The sequence below is a fragment of the Perissodus microlepis genome, chromosome 23, assembly GCF_051167445.1.
Source record: "Perissodus microlepis isolate ML-2025 ecotype Zambia chromosome 23, ASM5116744v1, whole genome shotgun sequence".
NCBI lineage: Eukaryota > Metazoa > Chordata > Actinopteri > Cichliformes > Cichlidae > Perissodus > Perissodus microlepis.
Genome location: NC_140482.1, coordinates 15,897,837 through 15,917,404, shown reverse-complemented (window position 1 = coordinate 15,917,404; position 19,568 = coordinate 15,897,837). Strand labels below are relative to the sequence as shown.

The 19,568-nt window shown below is 39.0% G+C and overlaps 1 protein-coding gene across 1 annotated transcript; it reads right to left on the bottom strand.

The window, feature by feature from the left end:
* Nucleotides 1-4,875: 4,875 nt before the first annotated feature.
* On the bottom strand, nucleotides 4,876-8,453 carry LOC146361077 (gamma-glutamylaminecyclotransferase B-like). The gene is made up of 2 exons (XM_084922658.1): nucleotides 8,323-8,453; nucleotides 4,876-7,792 (listed from the first exon to the last, which is right to left on the bottom strand). The coding sequence occupies exon 2, from the start codon at nucleotides 7,766-7,768 to the stop codon at nucleotides 7,301-7,303; it is 468 nt and encodes a 155-aa protein (XP_084778784.1). The 5' UTR covers nucleotides 7,769-7,792; nucleotides 8,323-8,453; the 3' UTR covers nucleotides 4,876-7,300.
* Nucleotides 8,454-19,568: the final 11,115 nt, after the last annotated feature.

Here is a 19,568-nt window from a genome sequence, read left to right as displayed (position 1 = left end):
ATGCAGAGTATATTAGCCTGGAAATACTTTCCATCTTGGTGAGAAATATTCTACCCAGAATCAATAAGTCTGTCTGTGCCCAGTTACTTCAATGCGTTCTACAATTTTGCATTTTCTTTCAAATATTAAGGTTTTCTAACTCAGTTCCGTTTTAAGTTATATACATACCAAATATTTGACACTGGATTTTTTACAGGGATATTGAAAGTGTTAGATATAGTACAGTCTTTTAAAGGTAAGATCTCACATTTGTCTAAGTTCAGTTTTAGGCCTGAAGCTTTTGAGAAATTTTCAATGATTTGTAGATTTTTGGGGATTTCATTCAAGTTATTTAAGAAAATGGCGGTGTCATCGGCTAACTGGCTGATAGAAAGCTCTTTACCTAGAACAGATTACTTACCAAATATAGTATTTTTAATCAGTATGGAAAGCATTTCTGTTGCTGTGATAAACAGCAATGGTGAGATTGGACATCCTTGTTTTATTCCTTTGCAGATCCTAAATCTCTGTGAGGTGCCATGTGGAAGACACACTGAACTGTTTGTGTCTCTATACAGTAATTTGATTAAATTATTAAAGCCACTTCCAAATCCAAACAAATCTAGGGCTTGAAACATAAACTCGTGCTCTATCATATCGAAGGCTTTGTAAAAGTCTAAAACTAGTAAAAAACCTTTGTTATCAATTAGGTAGTTATAGTCAATCAAGTCCAGAACAAGGCAGATATTATTATGGATTGAGTGGCCTTTTATAAATTCGGACTGAGTGTAAGAAATGATTTGAGTTATGCCTGATTTTAATCTGTTAGCAAAAATATGTTTTAGAAGATTATAATCATTATTTAAGAGTGTTATTGGTCTTAAATTATCAAGAAGTGTCGGATCTTTCCCAGGTTTTGGTATGAGTGTAACTACCCCTTGTTTCATAGTGTGTGTGAGAGAACCATTTTCTAAAATTTCTGTGAGCATTTCAAACACAAGGATTCTAGTATGATCCCAAAAATATATGTAAAAGTTACTGGTCAGGCCATCACATCCTGGGGCTTTATCTTTGGATAAAGCACCTAATGCTTTATCTAACTCTTCAAAGGTAATACCTGCATCACAGTACTGCTTAAAATTTTCATCAGTTTTAGGAATCAGGTGTTTAATAGATTGATTCTATGCCATTGGCCTCAGCCAAATTGCTGTAAAAGGTAAAGATTTCTTTGGATATTAATTGAGGGTCAGTGCATAGCCATCCTTTATCCACTTGGCTTGGGATCTCAGATATGCACCTTTGGCCTTTTTAGTATAACTATCGTCTTTTTTTCATTTTTCATTTTCTTTGCTGTAAAGCACTTTGTGATTTTTATCTGTGAAAAGCGCTATATAAATACATTTTCCTTACTTACTTACTTACTTACTAAAGAAGACTGTAGAATACTTCTGCACTGTTTGTCATCATCATTAAAGAAGGGTTTAGAGCAGATGTGATTAAGTTCCCTGATAGTTTCAGTTTATTTTTGCTTATTCTGGTTAGCTATTATTTTACTGTGTTTAATTGAGATTTGGGGTACTTTAAACTTAAAGAATTTCCACTTTTCTGTGTAAGAGATTAGGTTTTTATCATTTGAAATAAGTTCTAGTTGTTCAAGTATTTCATTACTAAAATTTTCATTGGTAAGCAGGGTTGAGTTAAATTTCCAGTAACCTTTATTATGAGATTTTTTAAGTTGAGGTGTGACATTAAGCTGTATCAAACAGTGATCAGTTAAAGGCGCAGCTGAGACACCCGCATCTACATTGTTCTGCATTATACTGTCTGAAATTAGCCAGAAATCAAAACGAGATTTAGCTGAACGATCGAGCTTGAACCATGAAAAGGGCTGATGAAGTTGGTTCGCTAATCTCCAAGGATCTATTAGGTTAAAATCTAAACAGAAGATGTGTAAAAATGAATTTATATGATGAGACTGGATTTTAGTGAGTGATCTATCAAGCCACTCGTCACAGACAATATTGAAATCTCCTCCCACTGTAAAATTGTTTGTGGAGTACTTGTGAGATAGTTCTTTTAGGTGATTGGTTATGTCAGTTAATAAGAGTTCGTTCTGAGCAACACTGTTGTAGCCATAAACATTGCATAGAAACAGAAATCTATTTTCCACTTTGAGTACACAGATTAGCCAATGGCCCAAATTGTCTTTCCTATGAGTTTCTATGTTATTACGGACGTTTTTAAATATATCAAATTTGATAAATAGAGGTTTTCTGAGTTTCCTACCCTCACCTGTGGTCACGAGCTGTGGGTAGTGACCAACAGAACGAGATTGTGGATACAAGTGGTGGAAATGGGCTTCCTCCAAAGGGTGGCTGGCATCTCCCTAAGAGATAGGGTAAGAAGTTCAGCCATCCGGGAGGGACTCAGAGTAGAGCCGCTGCTCCTTCACATCGAAAGGAGTCAGTTGAGGTGGTTCGGCCATCTTACAAGGATGCCTCCTGGGTGCCTCATGGGTGAGGTGTTCTGGGCATGTCCCACTGGGAGGAGGCCCTGGGGCAGACCCAGGATATGCTGGAGAGATTAGATCTCTCGGGTGGCCTGGGAATGCCTTGGTGTTTCCCCGGACAAGCTGGAGGAGGTGGCTGGCGAGAAGGAGGTCTGGGCTTCTCTGCTTGGGCTGCTGCCCCACGACCTGGCCCCGGATAAGCGGAAGAAGATTGATGGATGGATAGATGGATGGAGGTTTTCTGAGTTTTTGAGACTTCTACATCATCATCATTAGTGTGAATCCTCCAAACAAACCCAAATTAATTGTACAATATTTTTTAAGCAATAAATAGCAAAAATATTGGTAGATGTATCAAATATGATACAAATTCAAACTCATTTATGCAAATTAATATTCATTCATTCATGTTCATATAATTTAAATAGTTAAAGTTAGTTGGTTTGAAACAACACAGGAAGTAAATATCATGGAGACACAAAGCGCACGTGGATAAAGCAGTTGCAGTAAAAGTAAAGGAAGCACAGGAGTCACAAATGTGGACATCAAGAAACGTGAGAGAGTGAAACAACAGGAACCAAAACTCAACAAATATACAGCAGATTTGTTAGTACCATGACAAAGAATTATTTTTTCTCCCTACAGATTACACCAAATTTTTCATCTGCCTCAACAGAGTGTGTTTCTTGTAGCAATATACAGTTAGCATTTACATTTTTACAAAACAAAAATATTTTATTTTAAGAATATCTCTCAAGCCCCTAGTATTTAAAGACACACAGTTAAAATTAGAAGTGAAAAATGACATAAAAAGGAAAAGAAACGAGAGACTGGAACACTAAATCCTTTAAATTGAATTCAAAAAATGCAAAAGAGCTCTAAAAAATATGATATATATAGTCGTTATATATAGTCATTATAATACCGTACCAAATAGGTAATATGAACCCGCCTACTTAAACTTAACCGGCGTGATCTCTGTAGTAAATGTTCTGCCCTTCAGCTCTGGCTTGCTCTATTTGGGCCAAACTGCAGCTCTTGCTTCTTGGTCTAGTTTGCAGAAATCTTGCTTGAAGTAGATGTCTAGCTCCTTGCACACCTGGGAATCCTTGGTCAGCTGCCAGAAAGCATCTCGGTGGTGTCTCATGGTGAACTGAACTATTATTTGTTAAGGTCAACCCGCTTCTTTTTTCCCTAGGCGATGGACGGTGTCCACAGCGTTGTCCAGTGAAGAAGCCCAATGTGGTGCGATCTTGGCTAAGATGTTGATGACCTCCTTGCAAGAATCCTTGTCGTTTGTTTCTTTCCATCCCTGAATTTTCAAGTGCCAGTGGCACATGTAACATTCTAGTTCCCACACTCTCTCCTTCAGCTCCGCATTTTCTTTGTTGAGAGCAGGCATGTCTTTTTTCCAAAACAGACAGTTTAGCTTTACACTCTTTTATAACGGCTGCGTTCATTTCAGCTAGCTTGGCGATATTAGCCACCATTGTCATGTTGTTACTTAGCTGCACACCGAGGTGATCAATCTTGTTTGTTAGCTTGTTAATGGCTTCTACTATGGAGTTGTTGGTCTCCACACTTTGGGACACAATTCCCTTACAACAGTGCTTTGGTGGGTGTAGATGGAGTTTTTCTTTTGGCTGACGACGTTGAAATCACCATCGAGTATTCGTGGTCAGTAGCTGCGGCGCTTTTGGAGGCTACCACTTGTTTGGCTGAAGCTTCTGCTTTTTCCCGCTTCATCTTCTTGTCTTTTAAACGGCAGATTGGGTTCGCTCAAAAAGGCTTTAGGTGATGTACTTAGTCTTCAAAAACTATAGGCAAAAACAGCAACCTATTTGGTGGTCAAAAGAAGAGGTCTAAACAGGTCTAACGGGATTAGATTTTTTTCTTCCCACCTCTGACTTTGGAGTTCACCTGCCTGCTTGTGTCCCACTTACTTACCACTGTTTTGTCTTCTTCTTTGTGATCAAAGAACCATTGCCCTTGTGTCTTTTCTTTCTGCTCATCTCTGTGTTTTTGTCTTTCTTCATCGGTCTCAGTCCTTATCTCTATTTCTGCATCTGTGTGCACTAACATTGGTAGAGGCTATCAGTAGTGCAACCAGTGAGTTGATGAGGCCCCCCAGCAGACTTGAGGGGGCCACATCTCTTGCTTTGCTGGTTTGCTGGTACAAAAACACAGCCTGTCTTTTAGCGACACCTGCTGGATTAGAGAGGTTGTATCATGAATACGTGACTCTTGTAATAAAGAAGATAAATACATATGTCTAAATCCCTGTAAGTAGTTTGCAGGATATTTATTCTGCTTATGACAACGCAGAATAAAAGCTTATCCCCTGGATGGAACAAACACAGCACAGATCAAACAAAAGAAATCAGGAATGAATTTTTATTTCAGAGGTAATCAAAGACAAGTGGAATGTAACGATTAAACACACCAGAGTTCATATCCGTGTGATATAAATGCTCTAAGACAGGGGTGTCAAACTCATTTTACATCATGGACCACATACAATCAGCTTTGATTTAAGTGGGCCGGACCAGTAAAACTCGCCTTTCTGTCAGTGTAAACTCGTTTAATTGCATATTTACAGTGCAAGTCCATTTTTTATTGTAGTAAACGAAAAGAATTAAAAGGAATCTGAGATCTTTCTCAGTGTGAAAAGCTGTAAAAGTTTCCAAAGCCACCCAGTCGGCTAAATTTGAAGCCTTTGCCGGGCTGAATCTGGTTTCTGGGCCTCATGGTTGACACACCTGCTCTAAGCCTTTCTTAACCTAGATGCCATTAAATAAAAGTCTTATTTAATGGCATTGAGACCACACACTCATAAGGAAACTCTTTGGTGAGGTCATAAATCAAGTAAGCAGTTGGGTCATTTCCTCACAGACTTCTATGCAATCACATTTTTGGAAGGACAGGCTGGCCATACAGGGAGTGCAGAATTATTAGGCAAATGAGTATTTTGTCCACATCATCCTCTTCATGCATGTTGTCTTACTCCAAGCTGTATAGGCTCGAAAGCCTACTACCAATTAAGCATATTAGGTGATGTGCATCTCTGTAATGAGAAGGGGTGTGGTCTAATGACATCAACACCCTATATCAGGTGTGCATAATTATTAGGCAACGTCCTTTCCTTTGGCAAAATGGGTCAAAAGAAGGACTTGACGGGCTCAGAAAAGTCAAAAATAGTGAGATATCTTGCAGAGGGATGCAGCAGTCTCAAAATTGCAAAGCTTCTGAAGCGTGATCATCGAACAATCAAGCGTTTCATTCAAAATAGTCAACAGGGTCGCAAGAAGCGTGTGGAAAAACCAAGGTGCAAAATAACTGCCCATGAACTGAGAAAAGTCAAGCATGCAGCTGCCAAGATGCCACTTGCCACCAGTTTGGCCATATTTCAGAGCTGCAACATCACTGGAGTGCCCAAAAGCACAAGGTGTGCAATACTCAGAGACATGGCCAAGGTAAGAAAGGCTGAAAGACGACCACCACTGAACAAGACACACAAGCTGAAACGTCAAGACTGGGCCAAGAAATATCTCAAGACTGATTTTTCTAAGGTTTTATGGACTGATGAAATGAGAGTGAGTCTTGATGGGCCAGATGGATGGGCCCGTGGCTGGATTGGTAAAGGGCAGAGAGCTCCAGTCCGACTCAGACGCCAGCAAGGTGGAGGTGGAGTACTGGTTTGGGCTGGTATCATCAAAGATGAGCTTGTGGGGCCTTTTCGGGTTGAGGATGGAGTCAAGCTCAACTCCCAGTCCTGCCAGTTTCTGGAAGACACCTTCTTCAAGCAGTGGTACAGGAAGAAGTCTGCATCCTTCAAGAAAAACATGATTTTCATGCAGGACAATGCTCCATCACACGCGTCCAAGTACTCCACAGCGTGGCTGGCAAGAAAGGGTATAAAAGAAGAAAAACTAATGACATGCCTCCTTGTTCACCTGATCTGAACCCCATTGAGAACCTGTGGTCCATCATCAAATGTGAGATTTACAAGGAGGGAAAACAGTACACCTCTCTGAACAGTGTCTGGGAGGCTGTGGTTGCTGCTGCACGCAATGTTGATGGTGAACAGATCAAAACACTGACAGAATCCATGGATGGCAGGCTTTTGAGTGTCCTTGCAAAGAAAGGTGGCTATATTGGTCGCTGATTTGTTTTTGTTTTGTTTTTGAATGTCAGAAATGTATATTTGTGAATGTGGAGATGTTATATTGGTGTCACTGGTAAAAATAAATAATTGAAATGGGTATATATTTGTTTTTTGTTAAGTTGCCTAATAATTCTGCACAGTAATAGTCACCTGCACACACAGATATCCCCCTAAAATAGCTAAAACTAAAAACAAACTAAAAACTACTTCCAAAAACATTCAGCTTTGATATTAATGAGTTTTTTGGGTTCATTGAGAACATGGTTGTTGTTCAATAATAACATTATTCCTCAAAAATACAACTTGCCTAATAATTCTGCACTCCCTGTACAATGCAGGTTCAAGGCACTTGTGCATTAGCTTGACCTGGAAGCTACATGCAGGTTTTTGTTTATTTTTTTACATACAATATATATGTAAAATTCTATTAGCTCACGATATTTGCCAGCAAGTAGTCAGCACTACACAATTACACATTGTTAACAGTTTTTTTTTTTTTTTTTTAAAAAAGGGTTAGGGTCTGACATTACAGCTTCATTTTTTTGACAAAGGTTTACAGGGCATTGTTTTAGGTGCACAGCAATAAGATAAATTATAAAAATAAAAGCAACTTTGCCAGTTGCATCAGCATGGTGAGATCAGTCCCTTTATAGCTTTTCTTCCTTATTATATTTGAGCCCGTGAGCTCCCTCTGAGTCGTAGTTCTCGTAGCACGGCAGCGAGGGCCATTCTGGCTGGTACATCGTGGTGGTGTACACAAACGCATCTGTGATGCTCCCCGGTGACACCTTCTCGTCTCCTTCCGTCTTCCCCACCCACTCCTTCACTTCCAGCTGGACCACCGTCCGCTGGTACAACGTTGGGATGCTTTTAAAATTGTCCAGGAATTTCAGCATCTGGTCATCCACTTTGTAGATCTCCCCGTGCACTCGGTGACCCTGGCCAGGGATGTTGAGCAGGAAAGGGATGTTGTACTTGGTGGTGATCACTAACGGGTATTTCTGGATAGTGAACGCCAAGCCAAGGTACTCGGCCTTTCCATTGTTGCTGTCGAACATGCGGTAGTTGTTGGGCTGCCCCTTCTTCAGGATGCCGTACACAAAGACCCGAGTCATGAGGACAGAGGACCAAAGACACACCTGTGGTGTAAAGAGGGAGAAACACCTCTGTGAGCAGCAAGTATTACTGGCAAATATATTTATCAATTTTAACTATTACTCTGTATTATATCAGTCACTTGTCCAGAGGTGGAAATTTGATCTAATTTAAAATGATCAGACCTTCAAAATAAAAGAAAATGAAAGTCAAATCTATGTAACACTTTATTTTAGTAATTTGCACTCCTTACACGCATTAATTAGGTAAACAATCAGCAGATTACCATTACATGCACAGATTAAACATTACTATAATAAAATACGTCCAACACCACCTGCACACCTCTCCAGAAGAAAGGTGTGGAGGATCTCAAACATCAGCACCCCCAACTGCTCTTGTGACACCTCCACACTCCCCTCTACCACCCACCAGCCCCTGCACTCCACACCACACTCGAGCTGTTACAAAATACCGTTACCGGAAGTGCAGTTTTAAAACACACGCTGTGAAGTGACATGTTTTTCTGCTTGGCTCTCAGTCAGAAAACTATCGTAAAGAAGCGCAAACCAACCTTGAATGAGCAGTAAGTAGATATTCCTTTCTAAAAAAATCCGCCACCGTGACAGTTTAAGGAAGTGCCAAGGATGCCGCATACAGGGAAGCAATTTAAAGAATGGCGGAAACAATAGAGGGCGCTAAAGTGCCAAAGAAAAAAGGGCCTCGTGGGAAAGGAGGCAGAGAAAAGGCTTTTATACTATACTGAAATCCAAATGAAACAAATAAACCATTATACATTTAACGAAATGTATCATTAATTATCTTGGATTAAGTATAATTTATTATCTTAAGTGGAAGATAATTGATGGGTGGATTTTATTTAAATACATATTTTATTATTTCACATTTAGTTTATTATTTTCATTGTTCTTGTGCTGCAGTGCATCATAAATTAATTTTGTTTGTCAAACTCACCCATCAAAGTTGGGAAAGGCATAAAAAAATATAAAATTATTTTGAAAGGGGATAAACACTGAACTGATTTGGAAAAAGGTGTTAAATAACTGTACATCATTATTTCAAATTAAATATTACAGATGAATCAACTGCTTAGTTCATACTGAGCTGTCTTAAAAACATTATACAAGTAACTCCCACTGCTACCTGAAGAAAAAACACACAGCTCAGATGTTTCTTTCTTTTTTTTTTTTTTAAACTCCAGACTTCCAAAACTTATAGCAGACATCTGGTGTTTTGAATACAGTTGAATAAATATTAAGAAAGAAACAATTGAATAATTTCTGGAGCAGGCTTGACATCACTCATCAGGATATCCATGACCAGCATGAACAACATGCTGGTCCAGATGGTTCTGCTCCCAGTGAAAATGCTCTCACTTGTATTACATTTTTTTTTTATGTTAGTTTTAATTGAAAACAAGCTGTTCTCAACAAAAAGTATGACCTGTGCACATCAGGAAATAAAGACGTGCAAATGATTCAATTCAATATATACTGAGAGCATTCCTGTAAGGTTCACTAAAACTACACAGTTATGAAATTAAACAATAATCTCAGCTTAACTGATTTGCTTGGGAACGAATACAAAACTAAAATAAACCAAACATGACCTGTTAGATATCACCTATTGTTAAGAGATATACTCTAAAACACTTCTTCAGTAGAGACTCAGAGAAGAGAAACACACAGAACTTCTTGCTAGCAAGGGCAGCCTCCAGAACTGAGACTCGCACTGAGGACTGCCCTGGTCTTTATTTATATGCTTCAGTGAGCGCTTGTGTGTGTGTGCGTGTGTGTGTGTGTGTGTGTCAGAGTGTGACCCCAAATGACTTCCCGAAACCTGCTGGTCTCGAAGTCCAGCAGTTCATCTAAACAAAAAGCACTTAGACTAAGACAGATATAGCTACGTTAATCCTACCGTAAAACAATAAGACAAGGTACGACCTCTCCCATACTCCCAGGATGTGGGGGTGAACGCCAGAACACCCTGGAATGTTACAGACCGCCTAGGATGAGACATTCTTTCAATATGCCACCAACTATATACTTCTAAACACAAATGATTACATGCAGTATTCTACCATATGCAAACTTATATCATTAAAAGATTATACTGACTACTAAATACAATTTTCCATTGACATTCCCTCCTGTTGTCAGTAAAACTTTAAATGAGATATCAGTATGTAACATCTTGTTGTACATTTTCTGTCACATCGTCATTAATCACACAAAGTCTTCATGTTCCAACAGGTCAGAGTCATCATCATCATTTGTCACGGCTGTATATGCAGCAACAGTAGAAAATATTATGTGGTTAATCATGAGTTTTAGACATGGCAGTATACATGTTACAAAGACACAAATTAAAAGTAAAAATATTTCAACTCCGATGAGTAGTCCTTTTAGCACCTGTAACCAGGAGCCAGTGTAAAGCCAGGAAAACCAGTCACTTGTATCACTTACATAGTCCTGATTTTGGGCCTGCTGGATCTGTCTCAAAGCATTCAGGGCGTCAGTCATGTTTGATGAATGTACATCGTCTTTACGTAAATGCAGCAGGTGTTGTTGAAGAGGACACAAAGTCCCCCTTTCTCTGCTAGTATCATGGAGTAATTCTTCCCTGGGAGTTGGTCCAGGAACACATATAGTGTGGGGTGTGTTGACGTACTGGCATATGAGAACAGACATAATAGTCTGTATTTGCAGATTCTGTCTTTGTCCTGTCGTGGATATACTTATGGCTCTTCTACTGTCCATCCTCTGCAGAAAAACCCCTCTGTGGAAAGGGTGCTGGGTCCAGTTATCTTACTGCTGTTATGATCCCAGCAGTCTTCAGTATGCCATCGTATGCACAGTATAGTGACACAGCATTAGGTGATGTTCATAGGAAACTGCTGTCATCACCACCATAGCTTCTGGTTCCTGTGCTTTCACAGAATCATGATGCCATCCTTAGACTCCCTCTGCGTTGTCGATGGAGCTTGGCACGCTCCCCTCATCCTTCAGGTGCCCATCTGTTGTCCACAATCTCCTCTGTTGGCCTCTGGAAATCCCCCTTGGCACAGCTCTCATTCCAACGCAGTTTTGTGGTCCTTGCTGTGGCTCCAAAGTCTGATCTCATGATGGGCCCCAACCAGCTCGACCTTTGACCTCAACCACTGCCTGGGCTGTCAGCTATGCCTGGAATGGTTCTCGCTTCTCACTGGGCCTCTGAAGATTTCTCAGGAGATTACTGCTGCACCTGTATTTCCTTGCTAGGAGGAAAAACTTCTATTTGGAGAGCATGTCAACAATCATCAAACCACATTCTTTTGTTCAGTGAACTTCACTTATAGGCCATCAAAGCCTCATCTGAACATGGATGCACCACTTGCATAGGTTTAATACCCGTTGAATGAACTGTTAATCACATAAATCGCTGCAAAAATCATATAAAACAAAATTTAATGTTAATTCATTGTTTCATGTTAATCCTGGACCCCTCCTCTTGACGCATGGACACTCCCATGAGTCACCTCATCAAAACCAGATTCCTATCTTAAAGAAAAAGGTTAGCTAGATCACGTCCCAGGCAACATCAGGGCGTCTCCTCCTCTGGAGCAGCACCACCCTGGACCAGCACCACCCTGGACCTATAATCCTGCAATAAAAGATGTTAGTGTGTTTTGCATATTAAGTTTGCTTAACACCTGGCTCTGCCAGGAGCCTGCATACACACCATCATGGCCTGGAAAGCAAGATCTGGAAGTGAAATCAAACTTCACACCTATAAACAATTGTATCATAAGAGTAAAAAGCATTCAGCATCAGCAAGACAAATGTCATGTGCAGGTTTTCTCAAATCAGTAAACTACAATTATTTCCATAATTTGCCTCAGACATGGATCATCCCATGTACTCAGTCAACATTAATGTAATCGGTGACTTCTCTTAAGCAAAATCACACAACTCATCAATCACTATGAGCTCAAAAGTGGTCAGCTAATGAGGCCCATATTAAACTATTCCATAAACACTGCACATCTGTTTAATTGTCACTTGTCTGTCTGTGCTGAATCCTTTACAAGCACTCTTAAAGAAAAACAACATTAGCCAAACACACGGTTCATCCTGGTTGTCAGGTGTCGGCCATCCAGGTTCCAGAGGAACTGTGAAAGGTCATAATGTTAACACTCGCTGTGAAAAAAGTAACAATGGTCTCATCACAGTATGTCTCAAACTGTATTAATTTCTCCCCTGTAACATTCACATTTTCTCCAACATTCTCTCAACAACACAGTGTAATTTCATCATCAACATATAGCCTGTAACTACAGTTTCCTTCACACAAAATCTCAGTAATCCTGTGGTAGAAAAACATCATTAAGTTGTGTCCTGCTGTAAATCACATGATCAAATCACATGATTAACCATCTGCTGTAAAAAGAAATGTAAATGTTAGCGCTGCGCGGGTGTATACACTCTTTCTCACAGTAATCTCTGTGAGCAACACAAGGTAGTTAATAACACACCTGGTAGATGCACAGACACAGAAAGTGGCATTTAAAAGGTTAAATCGTCATGCAACCTCGGATGTTGCCGTCATCTTTCTGCTCATGTAAAAAGAATTCATCTGCACCTTTGTCAGGTGGGGGTTAACCTTGAGTCGTGGTCAAGTCTTGTCAGCTTTTACCAGTCAGTCAGTTTGTTTTTTATTTCCATTCATTCATTCATTCATTCATTCATTCATTCTTTCTTTCTTTGCTGATAGTGGAACCTATCGTCGCATTTAGTTTCCACCCTCAGCAAAATGACGTCATTTCAAAAAGAAAAAGAAGAACTTTAGATCGGATTACCTCGCTGAATCCTTTTTAGGGAGGGACTCTCATTTTCTAATTGTCCCAAATAAGTGGCTTTCTCCTGAGCCCATTTTAATGTGGAGAAACTCACTTGTAACGGTTTTCTCGACATGTCGTATAGCACTTTTAATTCCCGACGTGCAGATCTGCTCCAAGAAAAGAAATTGACAAACAGAAATCAATGCCTGTTCAAAAAATAAAAATAAAATGAAAAATAACAGAGATTATCAAACAAAACTTTCAGTGCACTGTGAAAGTATCAAAATAAAAAGGCCTTGTTAAGTCATGACACAAGCTCCTCATCTCAGGAGGGTAAATCATACCATTAGCATGGTTTATCATACCACCATACTAATTGGCAGGCTCAACTTCACAACAAAAGAAAAATCATCAGCTAGATTCACTCCAAACCAACCATCAGCTGCACAACACACAACATAATCCTAATATGTCTTATTAGCTATGAGTTTAATCCCCAGGTCTGTGCTCTTCACTCATTTAGGCCACAGATCTATTTTATTCAGTTTTCCTTTTTCTCTTCATCATAAAACATGTGACATGTTGTCATGTACTTCACAAAAGAAGTTTGTTCTTATGTATTCAGAGTTGTGTATCTGGGTGCAGGATTCACTCGCACAGGAAACTCAGTGTTTTAGAGTCTCCACTCTAACAAACTCCAAACATCCCATTCACTCGTGCTAGAATTCAGTCACCTTTCCTTAATCTAAGAACGATCAACTAATTTGCATATCAGCTATTAACCCACTAAGTTGACAGGACAACAGAAATGCACGTTGAAAATGTTATCACAAAAATAGAATTTCCCTCATACAGTAAATTACTTGTGCTGCATCAATCAAGCAGGAAGCATCTCCCAATTTACTATATCAACAACTAAATTTATTGTCTGATCACTGGTTGGTCAAACCAGAATCTTTTTCCCACAAAAATTAAACTGTTGTCCTGCAACCTAGAGAGTCAATTTTTTGCATTGGATAAATTCAGTATTTGATAACAAGTGTCTGCTAAATTGACACTATTTTAACACTGATGAGAGATAACAAGCTAATTTTCATTGCATGTGTGTTTGTGTTATTAGGCAGGTTTAATGCATGTCTGTGGAGCTGCATATCCAGCAGAGCATGTTCTTAAAGCTGCCTTTCCTACACACTTCTCTGCTATTATTTGATCATTTCTTAACTGATGTGCTATGAGTCCACTGATCTTTGCATCACTTCTCATCACACTAAGTGACTTGGACAAGATGGTAAACAGACTCACATGCTTAAGATGTTGTCTAATCTTCATGAGCTCTCTTGTGTTTGGAAGTGTTAGTAGGGTTAATGCATGTTCTGCTTGTGTGTGTGATTTTGTATGTTTCTTTTTGCAGTGTTTCAGACTCCTTCACAATTTTCCCACTTAAACAGTCAGTTTTGTTTTTCCCAGGTTTGCTAACCCAAATTTTGATTTCCCAGATTAAATAACAGCATTCTCACTTACTCTCACTGTTGTCCTCTCCCACTTCAACGGTCCAATAGCAGGCAGTTCTCCTTCAGCTTCATCCTGTGTTTCACTGTTTCTTCTTGCCATTTTCTCCAAAGGTGGCAAATGTCAAACTCCAACAGTCTCCTCAGTTCTCCTCAAACATTCTTTTCACATGCACAGTGAATTTGCAGCTTGTTGGAAACACAGTGCCATTCATCCAATCAGACAGGATGATGGGTTTGCTCTTCTTCTCTGATGCTGTTTGTCCACACTGCTGCTGCTTGCTGGGTCTCTTTTCTCAGGACTTTGCTGCTGTCTCTTTATCTGCCATGTTATTGCTCTTTGGAGCTGCATTCCTTGTCTTCAGGGAGGAGTGAGAGCTCGCTTGTGAGTTTGAGAGACACATGGTGCTGTAAATAAGTTAGCCAGAAACTTGGCCTGAATGTTTCCAATGATGTTAAACTATGACTTTCTTCCGACCGCTGCATGTGGAAAATTGATTCAGGTCTGCTTTTCACCTGAAAGTGACAAACTAAGACATTTTCATTATTATTATCACTGCTTAATCAACACACATCTCTCTCTCTGTTTTTGTGAACAGTCCTTTCTTAAAAGCAGAAAATGAGATTGTAGTTGTTCTTGGCTGATCAACACAAAACATTTTTCCTATGATTATTTTTCATCTACAAAGTAAATTTTGTCTCTTTTTCACTCTTTTTTTTTAAATTTTTAAATTTTTTTTTACAATAGCTGGTGACCTGCAGAATCACCGCTCTCACAATCAGAGGCAATTACTTTTACACAGCGCACAAAGACACTGTGACGTCAGACACATTCACACTCACTTTTTCATCTGCGTAAATAAATCATTTGGCCAGTGGCATGTGCCATGGTGATCCATAAATATGATCACAAGTTTATTTAACTATTTTTCAACCCACCAAAACAAATAAACAGAAACATAATGCTGATGCTATGAACACTCCACACACATGAGTCAAGATACAGGAAAACTGCTCACGGAAACGCTTCACACTCAAGTTATCATAGTTATCATAGTTTCATTTCCCTCTCTTTTATGAGTTCTCAGCCAGATCTCGATCTGATAATGTGTAGCTTGCTCATCAGCTCAGAAGAGACCGCAACGCAACCTCACAGTGGTTGCGTGCTTTGCCCCACACAGTGGCAAAGACTTGCACTTTCATATTCAATTCAGCTTCTCCATCATGTAGTTTTCAGCTGCTTCATACAGGGTTCAGCATATTAGTCATTTTCATAGGTGTGCTCTATATCTGAACCAAGACGACAGTCTTTCAAACAGGTCAAGTGCTTCTATGCACGTCATTAGTTTAAATATTTACCTATATCACTTCATCTGTCATTGTACTGAATTTGAGCAACCCTGAGCTTAATGTAGATTACTATTAACAACTGGTTAAATTAATGGTCTGGAGCACCGGCTGTTGTTGATCAGGGCAATCTAAAGAATCTGCATTTTTTGTTTTTTTGTTTTTGCTTTTTGTGGATTTCTCCACCTATTTGCACTTATTTTACCTGCTCCGGTTTGTTGTTTTTCTAACCATTCCTCATCAGGTGTTAATTTTACTTGTTTATTCCCAATTTTCAAAGATTTTGCTGGGGCGTCGATGGCACGCTTGACTTCAGAGTGGTTTACTGATACGGCCTTCGACTTCACCCTAACGGTGAAGCGGTATCAGTTTTATGAGATGAAACTCAACCGTTCTCCTTTGTCACCAGTACGTGAGCCTCAGCAAAGAAAACAAAAATGGAAGTAGTTCAGCAGCGTATTGTGCTGTAAAATCAACTTACTTCCAGACACATACACACACATAGACATTTGCGCGCTAATTTGTCACGAAGTAATTTCGGCTACCTCTAAAACCTAAGTCTAATTCAGCTCCTTCCGGCGAACCCAACCTATTTTAATTTCTCTGTCTCAACGTGTTTTCATTTGCCTAAACGTATTTTAATTTGTCACGAAGTAATTTCAGCTACCTCTAAAACTTAAGTCTAATTCAGCTCCTTTCGGCAAACCCAACCTAATTTATCACGTTTCTTTAAACCTTTGCGGCCGTTTTATATACCAAAATAGTGTTTCTCACTCTCCGACGTCTCACTGGTGGTTCGGATCATCAGACTGAATCCCAGCGCCGTGGACCCAGGCCATCGGCCCAGGCCATCGGCCCAGGCCCGAATTCACGTCCTGGGGCTCTCTCCTCGTCTAAGAGGGCTGTGCACAGGCTTCGGTGCTGGCTCCCCACGGCGTCAGGAATCAGTGCTGGATCCTGGAACAGAGTCACAGATAACAGTTCTGATATTTTCTGATCCGGCTCGAAGGACCAAATAATGTTAAGAGATATACTCTAAAACACTTCTTCAGTAGAGACTCAGAGAAGAGAAATACACAGAACTTCTTGCTAGCAAGGGCAGCCTCCAGAACTGAGACTCGCACTGAGGACTGCCCTGGTCTTTATTTATATGCTTCAGTGAGCGCTTGTGTGTGTGTGTGTGTGTGTGTGTGTGTGTCAGAGTGTGTCAGAGTGTGACCCCAAATGACTTCCCGAAACCTGCTGGTCTCGAAGTCCAGCAGTTCATCTAAACAAAAAGCACTTAGACTAAGACAGATATAGCTACGTTAATCCTACCGTAAAACAATAAGACAAGGTACGACCTCTCCCATACTCCTAGGATGTGGGGGTGAACGCCAGAACACCCTGGAATGTTACAGACCGCCTAGGATGAGACATTCTTTCAATATGCCACCAACTATATACTTCTAAACACAAATGATTACATGCAGTATTCTACCATATGCAAACTTATATCATTAAAAGATTATACTGACTACTAAATACAATTTTCCATTGACACCTATCACCTGTGTTTAACCTTCACTGAGAGGCGAGGGTCAGGAAGGGGTACCATGGGCTCTGATCACCCGGTCAGCTGACAGAGGGTGAGGGAAGCTGTCTGTTACGCTAACAGGACCTGACAGCTATGAAAAAATGTAATTATTTTTGCAAACAGGCTCTCAATAAACCAGCCAGATATTCATTTTCATTCAGATTATGCCATTACATTTTTACTTTAGAAAAACAACTAAAAAAATGCATTTGGTGACAGAGAAAAATCATGTTCCAAAACTTTACATACAGTTTGAGGGCACTTTCGCAGTGGTGGAGGAAACAGCTGATGTGATTTTATTCCAAATGCATTCTGGGAAACCTGCCAACCCCATGTCCACTGGATCAATCCATTATCCAAAATCAGTCTGCCAGAGTAACCAGATGTTAGCAACTGTTGACAAGCTGCAATGACTGTTTATTTTATTTCATGGGGTGCACTGAAGCACAAGAACCAGGAAATAATAAATTAAATACTGAAATAAATAGTTTTGTATAAAGACTTATACGTTTTAAGTTTTTAAAAAAATATTTTGAGGCAATTATTTAATTATATATTTTCATTTTAATTAATCAAAAACACATTTACATAATTAATAGATTTATTTATACATTTATATATAATTAATGATTAATTGCCAATTTTAATTATTTAAAACATGTCAGATTAATTATTTACTGACATTTTTATATTATTTTGTTTTAGCATTCTTAAGACTCAGTTCTAGAAAACTGAGTGAAAGTTTAAAAAGTTTTATGAATGATAGTCAGTCAGTGGAGGTTTAGGTCAACTCAAATGCAATGAGCCGAAGGTACTCTTTCCATCCCTGTCCATATAAAACATGAATAATATTTTCAGGTTCATTATAAAACATAACATATATCTCTGTGGGGCATAATGTGCTGAGAGGAAGAAACTTTGATCATTCATAAATGAAATACATTTGCAACCCACCAAACTACTATAAGCATAGGTGGAAGGTAAAGTTTTTTTTATGGTGCTGGTGTTATAGTCTGTATACAATTCATGTTTTCTGCTTCAGTATCTGTTACAACAACTGTTGTACTCCTGTCTTTGGATTTCAGGAAACATGCATGCATGGATCATCTCTTCAAGTAAGACTTTTCTTAGGCAGCGTTCACTATTGTAAACCGCAGCCAATCAAATTGCAGGAAATTGCCTCCTTGTGTGGGAAGAGGGAAGGGTGGATAAAATGCTTCGCAGTCCCAGACATCTGGTCACCCTACAGCAATGAACAGCATATTGTTTAAAACCCGATTCATCTGAGCCCAATCTTGCATTCATAAAATTAAATATACATAGAAAATCTACAATCTTATTTAACATTTAACAAAACAGATCTTATATATTAAACAATTTTTACATTTAAAACCAGGCAAAGGAACTTATATTAAAAGAATGTCAGATTTTTATGCCTTCCTTTTTTAGATTTTTTTTTTATTGCAAATATATTACTTTGAATAAAAAACTGGGTTCATTGAAAGTGCAGAAGAGGTGGGGGGCCTCCAATCTGGCCCACTAGATGCTTTGGAATATATGAAGGACGTAGATTTTGAACTGTTAAGTGTATTTTCACAAGTTTTACAGCTTTTCCTATGAATGTAGACCTCCCCCATTACCACTGTCCTTCATATTACACCACAGTAATTAAGTAATAGATAAACAGCTAAATCATTTTAAATGACATTTTTTTCCACTATTGACTAAAGAGATGTGTTTTTTACACCGGGTCAATGGTAAAAATGAATTAATTAATAAAACATTTCTGTGAATTAATGATTTTTTTTTTTTTTTTTTAATTACAGGAGCGTCGGGGCAATGAGCTATTTCACACATTTATTCATTCATTCTGGCAAATTTATTTCATTTACTACAGCAACATTTCATATAAAATGTAGAATATAGAAAAACCGAGGGATGCTGTTGAAATTGTATTATTTTTTTCTTGTATTAATTTGTATATATAGTGAATGTGTATATATTGAATATGTATTCAAACATCTTTACACTGACAGAAAGGGAAGTTTCACTGGTTTGGCTCACTTAATAAGTTTGGCATCTTTTATCTAAATAAACACCAAATATATGCTCTGTGCTTTTGAACTTATTCTTACTGACACAGCATTATTTTAGGAATTCTTTAGGAAGATGTACTGCATAACATACAATGTATTTTTCAAAATGCTTTTCTTATTTGCTTTAATATATTGAAAATACACTTTACATCCAACTTTAACTGAAATTTTCACCAGTCGCTGCCTGGTTTTTCCATTTCAAAGCTCTTTGTCTGGAGCTGCACTGGATCCCATAAAAATGATTACTGTGGCTTTATGAAAGCAGCAGACACAACTTCGAGCTGAAGTTGTCTCGGAGGAGAGGGAGGGATGGATGGAGGGAGGGAGGGAGATGATGTTTCCTCAGACAGGCTCTCTAAAAGACGTGCTTTCCTCATTGTGTCTCACTCCTCTGACTGCAGAGTCACCAGCGAGTACTTGCCGAGATGAACTGGGGCAAATAACTCAGCCCCG